The following is a 24,515-nucleotide window of genomic DNA, read 5'->3' on the forward strand; positions in this document are numbered from 1 at the left end:
TTTTCAGTGATGAACCTTTAACAACGGCATAAAATTCAATTGTATAAATAACAGTTCAAACACCATCAGAGAACTGACCATTTGCACATGGAACACCAATGGTTTAACTCCAAAAATTCACGAAGTTCGTGATTTTGTAGTAGAGCACGATATTGACGTGTTTTTAGTCCAAGAGACTCACCTTACCCCAGGGAATACTCCCAAAATTGGGAATTATGACATTTATTGTACTGACAGGGTGTCACAGGGCAGAAATCCCTGTGGCGGCACTTGTATCTATGTGAAGCGTTCGTTAAAGCACCACATGATACCGCCCCCTGATTTAAATTTTTTGGAAGCGACAATCATCAAAATTTTCATTCAAAATTCCTCCCCGCTGACAATAGTCTCAGCCTATTTACCTCCACTGTCTACAGCACGTGGAAGGCCAGCTTTTCCTGTCAGTGATTTTGATAAAATTTTGAATATTTCAAATCACCTAATAATTGCTGGTGATCTAAATTCACGCCATACCGCATGGTTTTGTTCTAACAGGAACAGGTATGGTATTAGTCTAAATTCATGGTGCCAGAGTAACCATGTACAGATCATTGCTCCTACGCTCCCGACCTTTTACCCTCATAGAGGATCCCCTACAGTTCTTGATCTGGCTGCCTTTTATAACATATTCTTTCGGCATGAGATAAAAGTGATTCAGGAATTGGACTCTGATCACTACCCCGTTTTGATATCCCTAGATATTCAAAATCGATACTCAAAATTAGAGGAGCAAGTCTCAACAAATTGGGACGACTTTAGATTTATTTTGGAAAAAACTTCACTCCCTCCCATCAAAATTTCCAGCAATTCGGACTTTGACAGGCATATCAAAAGTTTGGAGTCTTTACTGAAAGAAGCGAGAGCTGCGGCTTCAAAGCCACGTAAACATCCAGGTGCTAGGCTCCCACCTGAGACTAAATTCAAAATTAACCAGCGAAACTACTTGCGAAGAATTTGGCAAAGGTCACGAGATCCCAACATCTGTGCCCAATTTCGCAAGATACAGAACGAGATAAGGACCGAAACCCGCTTATTAAAACAAGCGGAGTGGAAAACATTCATGAGTCCCTAACGACTGAAGACAAATCGATTTGGCGCGCAGCCGCCCGATTACGCAAACATAAAACACACATTCCGCCCCTTCAAACGGCCGATGGCGCGCAGATGGCCTACACCGACTCAGAAAAGGCAAATGTCATAGCTGACAGGCTTGCAACTCAATTCACAACAAACCACGACTCCTACTGTAACCGTCCGGTTACACAGGGGCGCATACAAGCACGGGTTAAAGATTTTCTAGCACAACCTACCACATCTGAACTCAGGCCGACGGACCCTTCTGAAGTCACGGTTTTCATTGACAAACTGAAACCTGACAAGGCACCTGGCATAGATTCTATTTCGAATCGCATGATCAAAAACTTCCCCCCTATGTTTATCGTATGGATCACGGTCCTCATAAATTTAATGCTCAGGAGAAGCTATTTCCCCGACTGCTCGAAAATTGCTGCAGTCGTTCCCATTCCAAAACCGGGACAAAATTTAAACCTGCCCGTCAATTACAGACCCATCAGTCTGTTATCTTCTCTCTCTAAGATCTATGAATTTGTCTTACTTAATCGCCTGAATGAATTCTGTCGGGATCAAAATTTACTAATCCCGGAACAATTCGGCTTCCGACCTAAACACTCCACGGTACACCAGTTACTCCGCGTAGTGGAATTCATTCATGAAGGCTTTCGTAAGCGAGAGAGAACTGGAATTGTCTATCTGGACGTTGCCAAAGCCTTTGATAGGACTTGGCATGACGGGATTATTTACAAGCTCATGCGGCTTGGTTTTTCGGCTCATCTCATTAAAATTATTAACTCGTACTTGACCGGACGCAGTTTCCGCGTGCGAGTTAACCACGAATTCTCCTCTCCCCGCCCAATCTATGCTGGGGTGGCTCAAGGAAGTCTCCTCGCCCCCGCAATCTATGCTGGGGTGGCTCAAGGAAGTCTCCTCGCCCCCGCAATCTTTAACCTTTATGTAAATGATATTCCTAAGGCCCCAAATATCGATCTTACATTATACGCAGACGATACAGCCATCATTTCTCAACACTCCAACACCCTCCAGGTAATCTCACAATTGCAGAGTTACCTTTCGACCTTAGAACTCTGGCTCGGTCTGTATAAAATCAAAATTAATGTCGCAAAATGTGCTGCCACCATGTTCATCCGAAGAAATATCCCAAATTTACCCAACTTAATGCTCTTCGGTGAACCCATTCCCTGGGTCTCTTCCTACAAATATCTAGGTGTTTTACTAGACTCAAAATTAACTTGGCAGCCTCACATCCGCAAAATCATAGCGCGTGCGACAGCTGTCAAAACCGCCCTACGCCCCCTCTTAGCTAGTCATAGCGACCTGTCAACTGATAACAAAATCTTGCTCTACAAATCAATGATTAGGCCTGTTCTTACGTATGCGTGTCCCGTATGGGGCCCATGCGCACTGACTAACAGAAAACATGTCCAAATTTTTCAATCTAAAATGCTTCGGCAAATTCTAAAAGCTCCGTGGTTTGTACGGAACGAAGAGATTCATAACGACCTCAAAATTATGCCCATTAATCGCTATATACAGCGACTTTCGGAAAAATTTTTCAAAAATATTCAACGTGTTGCTAATCCTGTGCTTCATATGCTACCCGTATACGATCCTGCAGTTGCTTCTTCCCGAAAAAGGCCCAGAGCGGTACTTAATAGGGAATATTCGGCTCTGCCATTTAAACGGGCTAGATATGAGCACACTGATAACCACGTGAATAACTACCTCTCGTTCCTTACCCCCCCCCCCCGCCTCTAAAGTTCTTTAATGCACACGGCATTAACTCGAGGAACCTCCTTAGCGTTTCTTTAACAAGAAACATCACAGTCAGATAGGACTGATTTAACTTACTCTAATCTTTCAACTAAAATAAAACTGAAAAAGTTCTCTCTAAAACTGATAAAGATTCTTTAAACTTTAACTTCTCTCTTCCTCTAAGAAGGAACTTTCTTAGGCGCTTAACAGCGTCCTTTTTGGCTTTTAAAAACCGCAATGAATAGCGGTCAAAAAATGAAACTTCTCCCTCCCAGCTGATCACTGACAGAACCACTTTTTCGACCTGTAAATAGGTTCCCCCCTCCCCCCCCACCTCGAAGAGCGCGCATCGGAATTCCCATGCGTGTCCTTCACCTGACGTATGCAAAGAAAATGATTATCAAGGTTCAAGGAAACTTCACCTTTTATATTTCTAGTCAAAATTTTTATGGCTGCCCCTATCTAAATTATTCTGGCCCTTTTTCGGCGCAAAATTAAGACCTTCTGAGTTTTTTGCCTTTTTTTGACTCAGTGTGAAGGCACTTACTCCAAGTCATTCGGCTTATCAAAATTTTTACCTTATTTGACAATACCCTCTTTCGGACGATTGAATTTCCTTTGAAGATGTGGAGGTAAAGGCGTAATTGCCTATGAACTCCGTAAATTGCACTTCCTTGATCCTTGATCCTTACGTGATTGGCTGAGAGTAGAGTGAGTCTGTTGATTTTGCATATTTGGGGAATTTTTTGGTGTATCTTCATTAATTTTTTCAATATATATATTTCCTCGTCTTTTGGGGCATTCCTTACTACAAGATGCATGTCCTCCTCCACAGAGGCAACACCGACTCTACTTCAAGCCTAAGCGCGCGGTTCGAAAATTCGTGTGACGTCACGACTTCTGGTCATAATAAACTTCGGAACGCATGCAGTGGCTCTTTGCTCATTCGAGCTTTGGATTTTTACCGAGCAGGGTGTACTTCACAGCTCTTCTTGACTCTCCGTAAGTATTCCGACTTTTATGAATTCATGATTGACATGCCAGACTAGTATCACGCTTTTTTACGTAATGGAACCGTACGACTTCATACGGAATCCTGATGCTATCGAAAATCTCATCAAAAAAGGCACTCGCGAGGAGATTGATGCGCAAATCACTCATCTCGCTATCCAAAAAAATCTGATCTTAAACCAAACGATACAGGTCACTCCTGATATCTTCAACAGTCTTTGTGATACCTATGATCGGCTGGCAGCCAAGAAAATCCTTTTAGATGGCCAATACGAGCAGGCTATTACCGAAAATATTCCCAATAAAGACAACAATGAAAATAGTAACTCTCAAAACTCCAACCTACCTCCAAATGATAACACAAATAATTGGTGCATTCCTAGGAAAACACACAAAAGAACGCTGAGTGACGGAAGTAATTCCTCACTAACATCTGTTAAAAATCGATACACAGCCCTAAGACTTGAAGATGAAATGGAAACAACAGACAATATGCAAATTTTGAACTCACAGATCACCGATGAAGATGGTTTTATCAAACCTTACAAAACAACAAAGAGAATCCCGCCTATAATCATATCCGACGTTATTGAATGGAAACCCATAAGGGACGAGCTCAAAAAACTCGTCGAAAAATTTGACAGTAATTTAAAAGGTGGAGACATCCACATCAAAGTCCGAGACTCCGATGACTACAGATCAATAACCAAATTCCTTGATACTAAAGCCATACCTTACCATACATTTCCACTTCCCCACGAAAAACCAATCAGAGCTGTCATCAAAAAACTACCGGGACATACCAGCACCGAAGATATCATACAAGAGTTAAAAGAATTAGGGATCCCTGTCACTAACGTCAGACAAATCACCAAAAAAGTAGAAAACGAAATAATCAAACTACCCACATACGTTGCAGAAGTCGCCAGGAACAATAATGGCAAAAAAATTTTCGAAATCACCCACATATTAGACTTAGGTGTGCAAATTTGCCCCTTCAGACCCACACCAGGGCACAAACAGTGCCATAAATGTCAACGTTACGGACACAGTAAGGCACACTGTAAACATAATCCTAGATGCCTTAAATGCGGAGACAAACATTTCACATATCTTTGTAAGAAGGACAAGAACCTGCCTGGAAAATGCTGTCTCTGCGGGGGACCTCACGTCTCGTCATATCGTGGATGTGAAAAACATCCAGACAACATAAAAAAGTCCATAGAACAACAGAGAATACAAAAACCTAATTCTACTGCAGCACCTGTACCCATCAACAATACTGTTAATTTCCCACCACTGCCTAGCAGACACTCCACCCCTTCCAGTAACAGCGAAACCACAAACGATAATAATAATAGTCAAACTACCAACACTAACGAAGAAAACTCCAACACATCCACCTCTGACATGCTTATGTGGATTAAAAATCTGTTCCATAAAGGAAAAAACCTCCTAGAGAGATTTTTCAATGCCAAATCAATTATGGACAAGATCCAAATAGGCTTGGAAGCCTTTGAACTTTTAGTCAGCTGTAATAATTAATTACAATAGCAACATCAATAATTTTCACACTGCTGCCCCCAGCAGCCTTAACATAGCATTTTTTAATGCTAATGGAGTTGCGCATCAGCGCACAGAAATCGAAGACTTCTTATCAAAACATAATATTGACATATTTTTAATTAATGAAACTCATTTACGAGCCGCGAATAAATTCAAACTTCAAGGATATAACACCTTCAGATCAGATAGAAGACACAACCGAGGAGGGGGCACCCTCATCCTCACTAAAAAACACCTGCAAGCTACCAGCTACAATATTAATGGCATAAACAGCTTGGAATACTGTGCAGTTATTGTGCACTCGCACATAGACGAGCCAACCATCTTCATTTCCATTTACAGTGCACCCAACAATATAATTACATATAACGACCTCTATCAACTCACCAACAGCAACAATCCCATCATCATTGCAGGAGACCTAAACGCAAAACACAGATCTTGGAACTCAAGCACCAATAACCCAAATGGAAACTTTCTCTACAATTTTGCCACCAATAACGACCTAAAAATCCAAGGACCGAATGAACCTACTAGGTACCACCACACCGGCACTTCTGAAGTTCTTGATATCCTCATAACCAATAATATCCACCAAACACCTTACCTAGAAGTCATCCACGAACTTACCTCTGACCACCTCCCAGTGCGATTCATCTACTATGGCTTTGACAATAGAATTCCAATGAAAAAAATAATTAACTGGGACATATTCAATAATTACTTAGAAAAACTTCCAGCCAGACCTGCTCTTTCCAACTCCGCTGACATAGAATATAATATCACCAAAATCAATAGAAGCATCAATACTGCACTGCATCAAGCTACCTGGTATGAAGAATATAAAAAACCTAAATTACCCGAAGAAATCCGCAATAAAATTAAAGACAAAAATAGAACTGCAAAACTCTGGAGACTCACAGCTGATCCTAGAATTAAAAACATACTTAATAGAAAAATTAGAAACATCAAAAACCTCATGAACGAATATAAATCCAATAAATGGGAGCTCCTACTTGATTCAATGGATACAAATCAGGACACTGTCTGGAAAATCGCCAAAACTCTCAGGAACAGTAACAGCAGCTTTGGTCCCATCAACACCGATACCGGAACGGCTTACACAGACAGTGATATGGCAGAAGCATTAGCTGATCACTTTGAAAATACCTTTACCACCAATAATTATCAAGATGAAGACACTGAAACCGAAGTCAATAATTTTATCAACCAACTCAACTATTATACTGACACTGAAAGTATGCCCTTTACTACTCCAAATGAAATCAAAATTATAATTAACAACCTTAAAAAACGCAAAGCCCCTGGTTTTGATGGTATCACCAACAAAATACTGGATATTCTCCCCCATAGATACCTAGTCCTGCTAACCAATATAATTAACGCCTGCATTCGTCTTAACTACTTCCCTGGGCAATGGAAACATGCCATTATCACTGTCTTAGTCAAGCCAGGAAAAAATCCAGCAGAATTAAACTCATACAGACCTATTAGCCTGCTACCATGTATGGGCAAAGTCTTCGAACGGGTTATGAAAAAGCATCTCTCCTACCACCTTGAAAACAATAATATTATTAAAAAAGAGCAATTTGGATTTAGAAAAGATCATAGCACCACCCATCAACTACTTAATGTCACAGAATATATGGCAGAGGCCATCACCAAAAAAAATACCATTGCAAGCTGCTTTATTGATCTTGAAAAGGCTTTCGACAAGGTATGGCATGAGGGTTTACTCTACAAGCTATACCTTGCCCGACTGCCTATCAATTTCATTAAATTAATCTATTCATACCTTAAAGGGAGATGTTTCCAAGTCCGAGTCAATAATCGCATATCCAATAAGAAAAAAATCAAAAGTGAAGTGGTACAAGGAAGTGTTCTTGGCCCTATACTTTTCAATATCTATACCAATGACATGCCCATTCCCTTAAATTCGGAAATCTTCAAATTTGCAGATGATACAGCTATAGTCACCAAATCCCTGAAGCCGCAACTTGCAGCTGATAAACTAGAAATTGCAGTTAATCAAATCGCCCACTACTTCAATATCTGGAAGATCAAAATTAATCCTACTAAAAGCCAAGTAATTTTCATCAGAAGATACCATAAAAACACCCCCATTCAAAATAATATCAAAATTAACAATCAACAAGTCAATGAAGTTACCACCATCAAATACCTAGGAGTTTACTTCGACCAGCAACTACAATTTAAAACCCATGTTGACTACACCGTTAGGAAAGCCACAGCTGTTAAAATGGCATTACGACCACTCCTCAATAGAAAATCCAACCTTAGCATTAACCTAAAAAGAAGAATTTACCTCACTCTTATCAGGCCAATGCTCCTGTATGCTGTTCCAGTCTGGGCCACCGTATGTAAATCTTACAGGAAGAAAATTCAAATATATCAAAATAAAATTATCAGAGAAATCCTAAATGCTCCTTGGTTTACAAGAAACATCCAACTCCACAAAGATATAAAAATAAATGCCATTGAAGACGAAATTTTAAGAACAAGCCATAATCTTTACTCTAAAATTACGCATTCAAAATATGAACACATCAGAAAACTTACAGATTACGACCCAACAGTCATCGCACCAACTAAAAGACCGAGGAACATTTTCCACAATTCCAAGTGGTAACTGTAAATAGTGTATATAAAGACTTTATAAAATGGACTTGGTCCGGTACCCGACCGCACATTACTATTGTTATCTTACTCTTATCAACTATATAATCAAGATTTATATTCAAATTTTTCATCATATACTATTTAACCAAGATTTTTACTAGTGTATTATATTTACAATATATTGTAAATAGTGTTTATAGTGTAAATACCCCAGTGAAAACTACTAACGGACTTAGTTTACTGCGTAATGACTTTTTACTATTTACTCAAACTCTCTGTGTACCGAGATAGCTTTTCCCTCATTCACGAGTGCCTTTTCACCGCGAGAACATTCATAGGAACCAGTTTCACAAAAGAGCGTTTAAAGACGCTACGTATGGGGTCATTGACCGATCCCGTCATTCACGCATCACCGAACAGCTTTCTTGCCTTTCCAGATTAGCGTTGTCACGCAACGGAGCTTCGCCCTTAACGGCGCGGCGATTTTTTCGCCTTCTCCTTTTAACTCCATCGCCTTAGGGCAAACAACTACAAAAGAATCAGTTAAAGTCGGGACCGACTAACACTGCTACGTTCATGAAACGATTTGATTTGATTTGAGTGGCTCTTTGCTGATTGCTGAAGCTTCTTACGTTGTGCGAACGCTGAAGCAGAATACTTTGATTTTTTTATGGTTTTAAGGTTGGATGTATTTTAGAGAGGTAAGAATACATTACTTTACTTCTGTAAAGTTATATTTTTCTAATTATATCAACGTTTTTAGGCGTATGTTCTAGTATACATGTGTTATTTCTGGTAGAGACAAGGCTGCTGTGCTATGTATAATTTCTTTTTGAATAATGTTGTGTCAGCCCATCGTAGAATAAACGGGCTTCGCATAGTTATATTACCTGATCTGTTTCAGAATAAAACATCTTTTTATGGACCTGTATAAATTTGATGTTATAATATAAGCTAACACAGCTTATTCTTAAAATTTTACATGCCATTAGCTATACACTATAACTATTTACTCCCTTTTATATTTAAAAATAATTAATTTATATTTTATACATAACTATTTACTCCCTTTTATATATTAATTTAAATAAAAACATTTCAGTTATTAAAATGCCGGGTAGATGCTGTGTACCATTATGTAAGGGAAACTACCCAACAGGACCAAAAGTGTCTGTATTCTTCTTTCCTAAAAATGAAGATTTGAAGAGACAGTGGCTTTCTGCAATCCAACGGAAAGACTTTTCATCCAAAAAGAGTTCAAAGGTAAGTAAAGTAGAGTTATTAATTAATAGTGTAGATTCTAATTACATATAAGGGTTCATTCAGAAATTTTTAAATGATAATATTTTGTTACATAAACCAGGATATACAGAAATAAAGGATTGAAATAGAGCTTTAATCACTGCAAATATTCTCTGGTTCTATCTGTGAAATGAATATTCTTTACTACAAATGCTCAGAATGAACCCTCTGATTTTTAAACTATTACTATTAACATAATGTTTTTTTTTTTTTTTTATTTTCTCTAAAGGTTTGTGAATTGCATTTCAAGGAAAGTGATTTTAAAGTTGAAGCTTCAGCATTTGATTCTAAGAATGGAATTTTAATTTCTGCTCCACTTCAGGTGCGTAGATTAAAAGAAAATACAGTGCCATCAATATTTAAGGACTATCCATCTGTATACAGTTCAAAAAGTAGCACCATTGTACGAGAAGATCCTGATGCAAAAAAAAAACTGCCCGCGAGTGCCATAATTTACAGAAAGCATTGCATGAAAGCCTTAAAGAATATGAAATGTATAATAATGATTTGAAAATTAATTGTTCTAATGATATTTTGTCATGTATTGATCGCTATGGAATATCAGCATTTTGGCATGTATACACAGTTCCAGATACCTCAACTGTTTGCTTTATTCATATTGTTTTTAGTCCTGGGCCATCAATTGATTATTCTGTAGTTGTGAATGACAATCAAGAAATGTCTGTATTTATTAAAGAAAAATCTATTATGCAATTATCTCCTTACACATTCCCACATAAAGTTACAAATTTTAATGAAATTAGGACTGTTTTAGATAAATTGGCTAATCTTCAAACCAAAGAGTTAAATTCAAAATTAACCATAACAATTGATATAATTAATGAATTACTACAAACTATCTCTAACGACAAAAATGAGAGCATTATTAAATTTTTGCAAGACCAGATGAATCTTTTACTTTGCCCTAAAAATAATTTTAGATACAATCCTGATGTACTAGTGTTAGCATGCTTGTTAAATACTATATCACCACATGCATATAAATTTTTAAGGGATAGTGGCAGTATTATTATGCCTCATCCTTCGACTTTAAAAAAAATTTGTAGCAATTTAGTATTGTCACCATGTAATGAAACAATTGATGAAAATTTTTTAAAATATATAAAAAATCGTGTAACTTTCCTTGAGGATCGAGAAAGAAAAGTGATTCTTTTGGTAGATGAAATTTATGTTCAGCCATATTTTGATTACAAAGGAGGCTCTGTCGTTGGGGCTGCATTTGATTCTTCCAGTCCGGCAACCAGTGCATTTGCTTTTATGATATCCAGTTTGGAATCTTCATTCAAAGAGGTAGTACATATTATGCCTGTTAACACAATAAATTTTGAAACATTACATTATGTAATTAAAAAAGTGATTAGAGGTATTGAAAATATGGGAATTATTGTTATTTGTGTTATTACAGACAACAATGCAATAAATAGAAAAGCCATGAGTTTGTTTTCAAATCCACCACGTAATTCATTTGTTTACAAACATCCAATGAATGGGAATAGGCCTCTTTTCTACATAATAGATGCAGTTCATTTATTTAAAAATATAAGGAACAATTGGCTGAACCAGAAAAATCCTGTACATGTATGTTTTTTCCAAATATTGAAGATCTTTCAAAGAAGCACTTCAAAACTGCTTCGTTTATGTCTTTGAGAAAGCTACATGAAATTGAAAATGACCAACTGATTGCATTTTCTAATGGTTTAACTCTAAAAAGTCTTTCACCTTCTAATTTAGAGAAACAAAACATTGAACTGGTTCTTAAGATTTTCAATAAATTTACTATTGAAGGTCTGATTCATTTGGGTCCTTTGCATGAAATACCACACTATTCAGATACATCTGAGTTTATATCCATAATATGCAAATGGTGGGATATTATGAATGTTAAAACTATGTTTAAAGGTATACATCAAAAGAGTGAATTTATGAAGCCATTAACAGCAGATGATTCTGATCCAAAAGTTATTTTCCTCAATCAGTTTCTTAACTGGTTAGATGCATGGGAATCAATGAAATGTTCAACAGGCATGCTTACAAAAGAAACTCATGCAGCTCTCAAACAAACTACTTATGGTATACTGGAGTTGACTAGATATTGTGTTGAAGAGCTTGGAATGAAATATATACTTCCAGGAAAAATTCAGACTGATGCTCTTGAAGCCCGGTTTGGTAAATACAGACAACTTTCTGGTTCTCAGTATCATATTTCAATGAGACAGTTATTAGAATGTGAAAAAAAATTAAGAATACAATCAAGTATTAAGTTAGAATTGATTATTAAAAATACTACTGTCCCTTTAACATCATTTGAATATGATGATAATCTTCATGATATTATAGAATTAGATAATACAGTATATTACCCATCATTAAATATTACGGAGAGTGATGTGAAGGGCATTAGTAGCCATCTGCCAGTTCTGACTTATTTGGGTGGTTACTGTTGTCATGCAGTTTTAAAGAAAGTAAAATGCTGTACCTGCAAACAAAACATTACAATAAATTCCGCAGTTAATCATGATCAAACGTATGATCTTATAAAGAATCTTGATCGTGGTGGACTCAGGTGGCCAAAACCATTTATTGTAAATATAATTATGTATAATTATTTAATTGTAAATAAGCTGTGTAGTGAAGAATATGAAGATTTTTTGTTGGAACAAAATCAGAGGAAAATTGTTGCAAATTTGACTTTTAAAATTTTAGAATTAAAAGAAATGCTCTTTGATGATATTATTTGTGATAATGGTCATACAAGTGAAAGTATAAGCAAACTGATAATTTGGATATCAACAAATATCAATTTCAAGAATCTTTGCAATAGGAAAAATGACGATATTAAGTCCAATAAAGAAAAAAAAAAAAGAAAACTTCAGACACTTGCAAAGTAACATTGATGCTGTCTTTAAAAGTAAATTTTAAAGTTCTCTCAAACTGCATCTTTGCTAAATATCTACGTGTCATCTTTGGTGAGCAGCTGAGATTTAAGAAGCATGTTTGTTATACATTTAAATTGCTTTATGCCAAAATTTATTTTGGACTTGTATATATTATTCTTTGCTTATTTAACCAAGTTTTTAATATTACTCAAGATTTTATATAATTTTTAATTTGCTTTATACTAAGTTACTTCTCAAGGTCCTGAAATTTCTATATTGTATTTACAAGCGCCTTTGCTAAATATCTACGTGTCATCGTTGCTGAGCAGCTGAGATTTAAGAAGCATATTTATTATACATTTAAATGCTAAATATCATAATTTATTCTGGACTTGTAGATATTATTCTTTGCTTATTTAGTTATTTAACCAAGTTTTTGGCATTACTGAAGATTTTATATTATTTAAAATTTTCTTTATACTCAGTTACTTCTCAAGTTCCCAAAGTTTCTATTTTGTATTTCAATTGTGTTTCTTAAAATGTTCATCATTATTTAAGATTTTGTATCCTGCAATTACATGGCATAGTGTAGTAGTGTAGAAAGAACATATTACATGGCATAGTGTAGTAGTGTAGAAAAAAGACAAATTCCATAATGTCTTCTTTCTGCACAATCTAACTCTAATATTTCTATTTATGCAATAATTGTATGGACTCTTTCTGGATAGTACTACATGTTCAGCTCAAGTAATATTTGCTCTTCAAATTATTCACAGTGAATAAGCACAAATCAATCTACTAATATACCCGTGTGGTGACCGGGTGTGAAAGAATAGTCCCAATGTAGCTCATACGTGTCGTAAAAGGCGACTAAAATGGGTACCCAGCGTCTGGGGGTATAGCCGGGCACCCTGCCCCTGGGGATTATATCAGGGAACTGGTCCTCCAGGTTGGGGGTTGGGTGTGGGGCTAACTACCCCACCCCATAAAAAATCTCACTGTTAAGAAATCCAAAGATAGAATTAGCCGGACTGCTTCTACTGGAAAACGACTTGGAAATGGCCTAGGGACTTTTCGTTTTGGAACATGAAAAATAAGCAAACAGACTAAAAATTTGAAAAGTTATTGAAATAAATAAAGAATGATGAAGTGTGACTGCAAGGGATGTCCGGTATCCTTTTCTGTCATTGCACTTTTCCTGACATGATAAGGCTCTACCATGTACACTTTGGTAACGAGGCTTGGAAACCTCGGCTAACACCTTGTTGTTTATTAAAAAGAAAAAGAGACATACAGCAATAATTATATTTCATAATAATAATTTTGACCCAAGCTCTATAAATATATCATGATATTAATTTATAAGTCTTTACAAAGTTATATACATAGGTCTTTATAACATTTCACCTGTATAATAGTTATATGATATATGATTTAAGACTAAAAAATAAATTTGTTCTGTTTTTTCTTTCTTTGTTTCAGGTATTCATAACGAAGAAAGGAGTGTTTTTATCATGAAATGGCTCTCAGGTGTAAAAATGCATAGGATATATCTTAGTTTATTGAAGTTAAGAATTGGTGCTTTGTGGACTAAAAAATATGTGCAATATCCATTGTCACACCACTCTGTTCAAGAATATCGATCAGTTCTGAATGATAAAGAAAATGATTAACGAAGGAATATCTAGAACTTGATTGTGTGCATGATTTAATTCCAAATATAAGTATTGGAATAATTCATCCTCCTTATTTTCAACAAAAACTCTTCATTTGGTAATATACATTTGTGCTTATCAGTGTGGTGTCTTGTGTAACAAATCGTCAGTATTATAAAATAGATGGAAAGATCTTTGATTATTGCAAGAGCTTTATGTGCTGAAGAAGTAAAAAAATGTCCCAGATAATTGTGGATATTATGAAACTGAGTATCATAAGAATGGAAAAATATTTCTTAAACAAATTACCTTGTGATGCATGTAATGGGTATGTTTATTTTATTTCATATAACTGTAAATTTAATTATTGATAATAAGCAAACTTTTTTTTTTTTTTTTTTTTCCCTAAAATGCCATTGGTGTATTGTCATTATTCTATATTGACATGTATTCTCTTACATTTATCATTGAAACCAGAGATTTTATAATAGAATATGGGAAACTTGTGTTGAAGGCCTGTTGATTGAAATACAAGTGACCATTACATCTTTGGAATTTGCATTCTCATTGCCAATTTTGAAAAGACATTCTTTTACATTTTCTTAAAAAAGTTAACATTCTAATGACTTTAGAAGTAAACATTGGTGACTTCATATGAACCAGTCTCTTGGCGAGTTTAGCAAAAAATTTGCCGATGGCTTCCCCATAACAGAACTGTACTGGATTCTATACCTGAATATTGCATTAAAAGGAGAGAAAACCATTTATTATGAAGATAATAAATGATTCATATTACGAATGTTCATTTCTTATAATGATCGAGTTTTATATTCTTGCATTGTATTTCTTTTGTGTCAACGCAGAATAAATTGTGTCGGATTTCAGTTATAATGATATGTGTAAAGATGCTGTAATAAAATTTGTTATAAATGTACTGTTGTGTATTTTTCTTTAGCAGTTGAATTTATGAAAATTTGTATTATTTTCTAACAAATAAAATTTTATATTTTAATATAAATCCATCTATGGACATTACAACAGATATTATATTCTGGAAAATAATTTATTATGCCTTTTCAAAACTAAGTTTAAAATGAAAACAAACTTGAATGCATAATAATTTTTAATGAATAAATAAAATGTGAAATATGAAAAGTGTTCTGACATGTCACATTAAGACTGCAATCAAATAAAGAATTATTTATACGTGCATTGGTTTTTGTTTACAATTTGCATAGTCTTGATCTAAATTCATTTTAAAAAATTTGGTGTCATGATGAGTAGTGATTTTAGGTAAAAGTTTACAATTGGGTATCCCTTGTATTTTGGCGATTCTTTTTTGACACCAAGATTGGCGTCAGGAAGGCACAATTTCAAAATGGCCGCTATACAAAACCAAAATAAGAAGTCAAAGAATCGCACAAGCCCACCAGTGGGCAAGCGGTAAAAGCCGCTGAACACTGGTAGTTCGGTCCAGGGTTCGAATCCCGGCAAATGGGCTGGCTGCATGGGCGTTTTCGTGGCTTTCCCCATGTGTAACTTGGATATGAGCCAGTTTACCTTAAAAAGACCTCGGTTTAATCCTAGTATCCGGTGCACACAGGATTTGGCGACTTTATGATGAGCAGTAAAAACGGGACATATATGATGAGTAGTAAACGCGTCATTCAAAGAATATATATAGTTATACATAGCATATACTATGTATATAGTGTATAGTATATACATAGACGTTCTTTGGGTCATTTTTGGTGTTGGCGATAAGTTTCAAAATCGCACCAAGGCTGCACCGTATACTAGGATTTTAAAAGTTTAATCCTAGTATCTGGTGCACAAGGGATTTGGCTACTTTTGCCCACTTTATGATGAGCAGTAAACGGGACATATACGATGAGTAGTTAAACAGGTCATTTTGATGTTGGCGATAATTTTCAAAATTGCACCAAGGCTGCACCGTATACTAGGATTTTAGCAAGACCTCCACGGGACATTCCTCCTTTTCCTGTAGTGCCTAAAGGCGGAGCATGTAATAAGTAAAAGGAAAAAAAAGAATTGCACGAACTCTGTGTCCATGTACACATTGATATGTTTTCACTTAAAAAAGCATCCTAGAATTGCACAAACTAGGCATTGTGCACTGCCTTAAATTTGTCCATGTACACATCAATCTATTTTCATTTAAATAAGGAAGCTAAAACAAAGTTAAAACTATCATGGTAACCTGAAGCAAGGTTTCACTGCCAAAATTTAAAAAAAAAAAAAAAAAAATGTCGCTAATCAAAGGGGCACCCAATTCTACACTAGAGCCTGATTTTATTTTCTTAATATATATATATAATGTTTAAAAACTGATATCATTTTTACTTTAAACAATATTCCCGAAAATATATGCTCTCTTTTGTGAAATGTTTACTTTATAATCTGTGCAAAATATTACCATAAATAAAAAAAACTTAATTATTTCTTAAATATAAAGTAATTAAATACTTTTATTATCCCTATGATTATAAGAATTATAACTGAAAGGGCATAAACAAAAACACAATTAAAGGAAATGCAGTACTGAAAGTTTCTGGTTAGCGAATAATTTGCAACAGAGCAAGCCATTACAATACTATAAGAATTGATTAGTAAGGTAAACATTAGTTAAGCATTCTTCCACAGTAGCAATAAATTTTTCATTTATAATTCTTATACACGCCAAAACAGATTCACGATTGGTGCCTCCGATTTAAGGTCACACAAAAGTAAATTTGATTTAGCAGACCAAGAGATATTCCATGTCAAATTTACGAGAAAGATCTTCACCAATGTTAAGCTTATTATCTAATATTCATAACAGTTTGGTTAGTTGACTATCACAAAGCTCAAAAGTGCTATCTGCTCATGGTGAAGGACTTTCTAATGAGAACTGGCTTGTATTCACTTTATACGCAAAAAAAACTAAAAAAAAAAAAAAAAAACCATGCAGACAGCATGTTCAGAAAAAGAACAGAAAATGTACTCTTAGCATTTAGTAACCTTAACCATTCAGCTACTCGTGGGTATAACTATTGTTCTAAGAGATAAGCAACAATTTTTCAGCAATAACTAATGTACTTTTTCACAGACAGAACTGAACAGTAAAAACTTCTTAAACTGTCGATTCAGATTCTAATTTAGTTTCTTCCTTTTAAAAGCAGGAGCTTCAAAACTTTCCTCATGCTGCTTTTTATTTTGAATAAGCCTCTTGAAAAAAAAAAAAATTCCATGTACAATCAAACATTTTATGATCTTTGTTTTGATATTGTAACAGGAGGGAATATTTACCTCATCTGATTTCGCATATTTATAAATTCTTCGTCCATAGTTATATTTCCACATATTATTTTGTCTTGAAAATTTTGAATTATTTTTTCACATAGAAAGCATAATTTAAAAATTTCAGGAGGACTTTTAAATCCCCCCTAAATTTGCAAAATTAATTAATTAATACTGCTAATTAAAACATATTTCCTGTTCACACATTGAAAATAAATTTAAAGTAACTATAGTTAGAAATACAACATGAAGGTTTACTATAACATAAAAGCATGATAATAGGATCAAAATGATGCATAGAATATTTAAATTAATACTTCTTCAAAATGCCTAGACAAATACACAATTTATTTATATTAATATAACGAAAAACCTAAATAATTTATAATTTAGATCATAACTATGTATCCAATTTTTAACAAAGGTGCAAACCAACAGGTTTGGTGACAATACATCAAAATATAGGATGCGACTTTAAATTACCAATCGTAGAGTAAAATTGAAACACAAAAAGTCATATCACATTTCTAACCAAGCACAAAATTTACATGAAATGTAGTGTACAATTTTACAAACGATAATAAAAGAAACATCACAAACAGTATCGGCTATAATTTACTGCACAAACACACACACATTCCGCAGTTTATTTTGTATTTATAAAATCATTTGATCATTAATAAATGATAGTTAAACGAAAATGCACGTTTTAAAGAAATACGAAGAGTAATTTATTCTAACATTCTATGAGAAAATTCAATGCTGAACTTACCTCAAAAACATGCTTTTGAAACCGGAATCCATTGATTTTGACGAGAATTAATTATCCATTTTCTTCATCTTTGGCGAAACGTCCTAAACTTATTTTTTGAATGATTGGAACAATTTGATGCAACACATCCACCCATATTTGTCAAAATTAAGTCGGAATCGACCAACAAATATGTCAACAAAAGGACACTGTAAAATAGCAATAGCAACAAGCACGCTTCGTTCGTTACAACGGACGACGCATCAAATCCCCGATGACCACAACTTGTGACGTCACAAAACCGCCATCTGGCTTGTAGTAGAGTCGGTGTTGACAGAGAACACATTTCGCAGGAAATTCTTTACCTGTTTGATGGCACTGGAAGGATTTGAGATTCTCGGCGCATCTGACGTTTTGTCAACGAACGTTTCTTCTTAACACGTGACATAGCTAAAGCCTTTGACAGGGTTTGGCATGACGGACTTATTTACAAGCTCATGCGACTTGGGTTTCCGGCTCACATCATTAAAATTATTACCTCGTACTTAGCCGGACATTTTCTCGTTTTAACGAAATCGTGACCTCTCGATATGGCTTAAGGGGACTGCCAAGTAATGCAAAGCCCGAGAAAATCAAAGCCGAACTTCAGCTTCTTGGCTATTCGGTGATAAGTGTCACGCAACTGCGTCGGCATAAATCCCGTACTAAGCAGACTCTCTCTCCTGAGGATGGACAGCCAGCGGAACCTACGGGCATTCTTGATGATGCGATACCACCGAACAAGAGCGCAGCCTCGGATCCCACTACGACTAAGCCTAACGCCCCGGATATGGACACCGACCAGCCAAGCCTGATTACGGACGCCGAAGCAGCTATTCTACGAAAAGAGATATACGGACTGGAGGAAAGAACGGCTACCCTAGTGGAAACACATAAGATGCTCTGCGCGCAGCGACCTGTTACGGACAGAGATTACCACACGGTTCTCCTACGAAAGCAGATTGAAGATAAGCAGAAGAAGAGAGAGCAGCTGAGGGGTAAGTTAGATTTTTACCTATCACATGCAAATACTTTACAATCGCAAACAAATACCAAAAGAAAACAACATGAAGCTCACTCGGACACGGAAATGGATGTTGACGGATTTAAGAAGCCCACAAAAACAGCTGAACTACCCAAAATTGCAAAACCAACAGTTAACCTTACCACCATACAAAATAGCTTCAGTGCTTTATCGGTTCACCCGACAGGAAATTCTACTACACCCCAGGCAGGAAATAATACTACACCTGTGCCAACAAATACTTCAGATACAAATACACGCTTACAAAATTACAGCACTCCTACACCAATCATGATCAGGCCAACAGATGGCGCCACCTACAATGAGTATTTGAAAAAAATATCCAAGCTGACCACTGCCACATTCTACGGTAAAGTCAACGGCGAATACTTGAAATTACTCCCCAGCACCACAGACGACCATCGCCAACTCACACTCGATTTACAGAAACATAACATTGAACACTACGTTATTACCCCACGCCACAAACGTCCCATTAAAGTAGTTATCAGAGGATTACCCATCACCACCACAAAAGAAGAAATCATACAAGAATTAACACACCTTGGGTATTCTGTATTCAAGGTAGTGCAGCTTACACGCTTTCGCACCAAGCACCCCATGCCCCTATTCCAAGTCCAACTGAACCCTACAGATAACATAGAAAACATTTACACTGAAACACATCTTGGACTTTTCATGATCACCATAGAAAAATACATTAACAAGAACATAGTTCCACAATGCCACAATTGTCAAAGATTTCACCACTCCTCAGACAACTGTTTTTTTACACCCAGGTGTGTTAAATGCGCACAAAACCACAAAACGACAGACTGCCCCACACCTGGACACATTGATAATCCCATTTGTGCCAATTGTCAACAAAACCACCCAGCCTCATATAGAGGTTGTGAGAAGTTCCCCAAACCACGCACAAACATAAACAAAACCACAACTACACATAACACCATCATTACTCCCTCAGCCACAGTCACAAGCACAAAAACCTACGCACAAGCAATCATTCGCAGGGTAGCCACCATGAGTGACGGACGCACGTTCGAGAGCTCCTCACCTAGCAACAACGCGAACGAGAAGCCGGAAGAAATGGCCGGCACTTCACGAACCCTAACCGCTGATCCTATGGATACGACAGCAGCATCTGAATCAACACTCCCTGTCTCTTCGGACAACAATGGAATTGATGTAAATCCTGAGAACCTTCTAATTCATATTAAGCAACTATATCTGCTAAAGTCCAGGTTCAGTGAGCTAGAACAGCATCTATCGAGAGCCAGAAGATCGACGCCATGTGCTTCCTTTGACCTCAAGTGCATCAAGCAAGAGTCACAGGTAACTCTCTCTTCCTTAACCTCTCTTGCCAAGCGCCTAAACTTGCCTCTATTCAGCATCCCTCCTACAGAGGAGGAATGCATCCAAAAGCTGGTAAATGTCACTAAAACTACTAGTAATAATTCTAAAACTGACGTTAAAGTCAGCGACCAGGACAAAAATGTCGGGAAAAACTCCCCAGTCAAAAGATCCCTCCTAAAACCGGCAAAATTACAAGCCGACAAAATCATTGCTAGCAATAGCCAGAAATTAGAAAAATTAACCATCAGTAAACGAGAAATTACTCCTACCTCGCCCAAAAACAAAAAAATCAGGAAAGTGGACAAAGATGGCTTTCAACAGCCACCCCGCCATCTCATCGCACGTAATGCCGATAACAATAGCCTGCCTCCATTTTGGAGCGAAAACTCTGACGATCTCCCCCCCACCCAACCCACAGAGCAAAGCTCGTTGCCTAGGCAACCAGTCATTCAGATCAACGAGGAGAGCGCTGAAACCGGTACTCCCCCCCCAAGCAATAGCTCGTCCGAAGGGTCGAAAAAGAGAATTCCCTATTTCTTCGTCGACCCTAAAGACTTTGAATTCCTCACTTCACTTGTGCAGTCGGAAGTTCCAACAGCCATATGCCGCATGAAAGGCAAATATCTCCGAATAGAGATGCAAAATGAGAATGATTACCGCTCGGTCGCCCAAATTTTAAATAACCAGGGGGCCGAGTATAAATCATTCAACCTCAAGCAAGATCGCCCTGTAAAGGCCATGTTAAGGGGACTGCCAAGTAATGCAAAGCCCGAGAAAATCAAAGCCGAACTTCAGCTTCTTGGCTATTCGGTGATAAGTGTCACGCAACTGCGTCGGCATAAATCCCGTTATCCAATGCCCTTGTTCTTAATTCAATTGAACCCCTCGTTGAATGTTTACGACATCTTCGAGGCGACTCTCATGTTCGGAGTCGAAATAAAAGTGGAAAAACACCATGGAAAAAAGGGACCCAGTCAGTGTTGGCGCTGCCAAGGATATTTCCACAGTTCAGCAGTGTGCACGCTCCCCATCAAATTCCTGCGGTGCGCTGGCCCGCACTTTGCGTACCAGTGTACCAAAGACCCTGAGGAAACAAACACATGTGGGAACTGCCTTGGTCAGCATGCGGCCAACTGGTTCCACTGTCCCAGGAATCCCATGAACAAGGGCAAAAACCCCAATATTCGTAAGGATAGCGGGAAATCAAAATTTGTACCGGCGCCAGCTAAACCTCTCCTTAGTGGTACCGATCCCCTATTTAGTGAAATCGCTTCCGGACGAAAAAATCCCGGACTTAATATGATTTCGGAGCAGAAGCAAGGCCAGAAGCAAGCCCTCAAGCAAGCCCCGGCACTGCAACCTGCGCCACAGCCAGCACCACCGGCCCAGGCTTTAGCCCCAACTCCAGAGGACTACAGCTGCACCGATACCCTCCGTTGTGTATTCCAGATCTCTTCAGAGTTTGGAATAGAACATAAAACCCTACTGAAAGCCTTCAAAAATGCCCTGCCTCAGCTACGGACAGTCTCCACCGGACCTGAGAGAGCATTTTATATCTATGAAGCCTACGTTGGACTCCTCAACTAAAACATCAAGTTCAACGACTCAAACAGAGAAGAAGACCTCCTGATTTCGTTCTGGAATGCCAACGGAATAAAAAACAAGATCGACGAAGTCCGGGATTTTATCAATGAGCACCACATGGACCTCTTCCTCGTTCAGGAGACACATCTGGTTGAGGGACTTAGCGCGAACATCGCGAATTATTTCTGCTACCGAAATGATAGAGAGGTATGCATCAGTGACACTGTTCGTGCTAGTGGCGGTACTAGCATCTATGTAAAACGCTCTTTAAAGCATTCTAGAATACCCACGCCACCACTGGAGGCCCTAGAAGCGACAATTATCCAAATTCATATTCAAAATTCAGGGACCTGCATTTCTCTCTGATCTCAGAAAATTAAGTGGTGTTGCAAATAATCTGATTATCGCAGGAGATTTAAATGCCCGTCATAGAAGTTGGGATTGTGTCACTGCCAACAACTATGGCGATAAACTCAAAATTTGGGCTCAGGACGCCCGTATCCAAATTATAGCGCCGAACTCACCTACCCATTACCAGTTTCCTGGGGGGTTAGGTGCTCCTTCCATTATTGATTTGGCCTTATTTAAAAATATTCCATTAGACTATTCGATCAAAGTGATTCCGGAATTGTCCTCTGACCATTATCCGGTTCACCTCACCCTTAAAACTACCAAAATCAATCAAAATTTACCGGCGCAAGTCTCGACTAACTGGGACAACTTACGGTATGTTTTGGAAAATGGTATTCTCCCCCCTATCAAAATTAACGATAATCAGGAGGTTGACTTAGCCCTTGACAGGCTAAACCAAACCCTGGGAAGTGCGTTCACAGCTGCTTCCAAACCCAAATTCAGACCTAATCACTATAAATTACCTGACTTCATTAAGAATAAAATCAAAATTAAAAACCGTCTTCGCAGAGATTGGCAAAACACCCGTTTAGAATCCATTCGAGTGCAACTGCGAAGAATCCAGAATGAGATCAAGTCTGACATTAAAAAATTTGCAGATGATAAATACTCAAATTACCTTAAGTCCTTAAAGACTTCTGACAATAGCCTTTGGGTCGCTAGCGCACGGCTTCGCAAACCCAAACATGACATTCCCCCCCTAATGGGCACGGTCAATGACCGGATGGCATTAACAGACACCGAGAAGGCTGAACGCATTGCGGACAGTCTTCAAACACAATTCTCATTAAACACTGGACCCATGTTCGATACCTGTGCACCGCACACGCATGAAGTCCAACACCAAGTTGAAGAATTTCTCTCCTCAGATACAAACTCTGAGGAACCCATCACCACAACCATGACTGAGATTTCTGCAATTGTCAAAAATCTCACCCCTGCAAAAGCCCCCGGCCTTGATAGGATTTCTAATCGCATGATTAAAAATTTGCCTATTAAATTCATATTTTACCTAGCAGTTTTGATTAACTCAATGCTAAGGTTAAAATATTATCCTACTAGCTGGAAGAATGCTTTAGTCATTCCTATTCTAAAACCTGGCATGGACCCTAAGGTCCCTCAAAATTATAGACCGATCAGCCTTCTGTCTTCACTTAGTAAAATCTACGAAGCTATACTGCTTAGATACCTGAATGATTTCTGCCGAAGTCGAAATATCATTATTCCTCAACAGTTCGGCTTTCGCGCAAAACACTCAACTCAGACCCAGCTACTGAGGGTAGTAGAAATCATTCACACAGGATCTCGCAGTGGAAAGCCTACAACTATAGTCTATTTAGACGTAGCAAAGGCTTTCGACAGATGTTGGCATATCGGAATTTTATTCAAGCTCATGGGACTTGAAATTTCGGCTAATTTTGTGCACATCATGCACTCTTACCTCAACAATCGCACCTTTTCTGTTAAAGTAAAATATTCTGTCTCTTCTCCTCGCCCTATCCTGGCAGGGGTGCCTCAGGGAGGAATTCTTAGCGCTACGCTCTTCAACTTGTATGTAAATGACATACCACAATCACCAAGTGTCGATCTAGCCCTTTACGCAGACGACACAGCCATCATTTCTCAGCACCCAACACTTAACGCCACTCTTAATCACCTCCAACTTTATTTAACAGACTTGGAGTCCTGGCTCATTACCTGGAAAATCAAAATCAACGTCGCAAAAAGTGCCGCCACCGTTTTCTTTTCCAGAAAGAGGAATGTCCATAGTCAACTCCAACCACTCAGGTTATTTGATGAGGAGATACCCTGGGTGGAATCCTATAAATATCTCGGAGTTTATCTGGATGCGAAGCTACTCTGGAGTACTCATATCAACTATACAATAGCCAAAGCACGAACTGTCAGAAATCAACTAATGTCACTTATCAACCGTACCAGCAACCTCTCCCTCAGCAACAAGATCCTACTTTATCGCAGCACCATCTTCCCCATCCTCACCTACGCAGCTATCATCTGGTCAACCGCAGCCAACAGTCACCTAAAGA

At 37.6% G+C, this 24,515-nt stretch overlaps 1 protein-coding gene and 2 long non-coding RNA genes across 6 annotated transcripts in view; 2 read left to right on the top strand and 1 right to left on the bottom strand.

Annotated features, from left to right (window-relative positions):
- LOC146993172 (uncharacterized) overlaps nt 1-24,515 on the bottom strand; it is an 880,419-nt gene that overhangs the window by 656,088 nt on the left and 199,816 nt on the right. The gene's annotated exons all lie outside the window — the stretch shown is intronic.
- Nucleotides 1-24,515, top strand: part of LOC146993178 (uncharacterized) — an 880,479-nt gene that overhangs the window by 180,948 nt on the left and 675,016 nt on the right. The gene's annotated exons all lie outside the window — the stretch shown is intronic.
- On the top strand, nt 8,447-14,915 carry LOC146993181 (uncharacterized). Of its 3 annotated transcripts, XM_085807951.1 has the most exons (4): nt 8,447-8,828; nt 9,230-9,390; nt 9,659-9,751; nt 13,809-14,915. In XM_085807951.1, exons 2-4 carry the CDS (start codon nt 9,238-9,240, stop codon nt 13,842-13,844), a joined length of 282 nt encoding a protein of 93 aa, XP_085664077.1. In that variant the 5' UTR covers nt 8,447-8,828; nt 9,230-9,237; the 3' UTR covers nt 13,845-14,915. The 3 variants fall into 3 exon arrangements, 1 of the variants encoding a protein (XP_085664077.1); XR_015038617.1 differs by lacking the exons at nt 8,447-8,828; nt 9,230-9,390; nt 9,659-9,751 and adding an exon at nt 9,931-12,442; XR_015038618.1 differs by lacking the exons at nt 8,447-8,828; nt 9,230-9,390; nt 9,659-9,751 and adding an exon at nt 9,931-12,416.

This window comes from Stegodyphus dumicola, chromosome X1, assembly GCF_044657685.1.
Source record: "Stegodyphus dumicola isolate Sdum_Otavi_A_Nest chromosome X1, ASM4465768v1".
In the NCBI taxonomy this organism is placed as follows: Eukaryota; Metazoa; Arthropoda; class Arachnida; order Araneae; family Eresidae; genus Stegodyphus; species Stegodyphus dumicola.

Bases quoted from the DNA above. Each gene is read 5' to 3' on its own strand.
- LOC146993181 (XM_085807951.1), top strand. From the start codon at position 9,238: ATGCCGGGTAGATGCTGTGTACCATTATGTAAGGGAAACTACCCAACA. The intron at 9,391-9,658 runs GTAAGTAAAGTA...TTTTCTCTAAAG, and splicing joins CATCCAAAAAGAGTTCAAAG to GTTTGTGAATTGCATTTCAA. The intron at 9,752-13,808 runs GTGCGTAGATTA...TCTTTGTTTCAG, and splicing joins TAATTTCTGCTCCACTTCAG to GTATTCATAACGAAGAAAGG.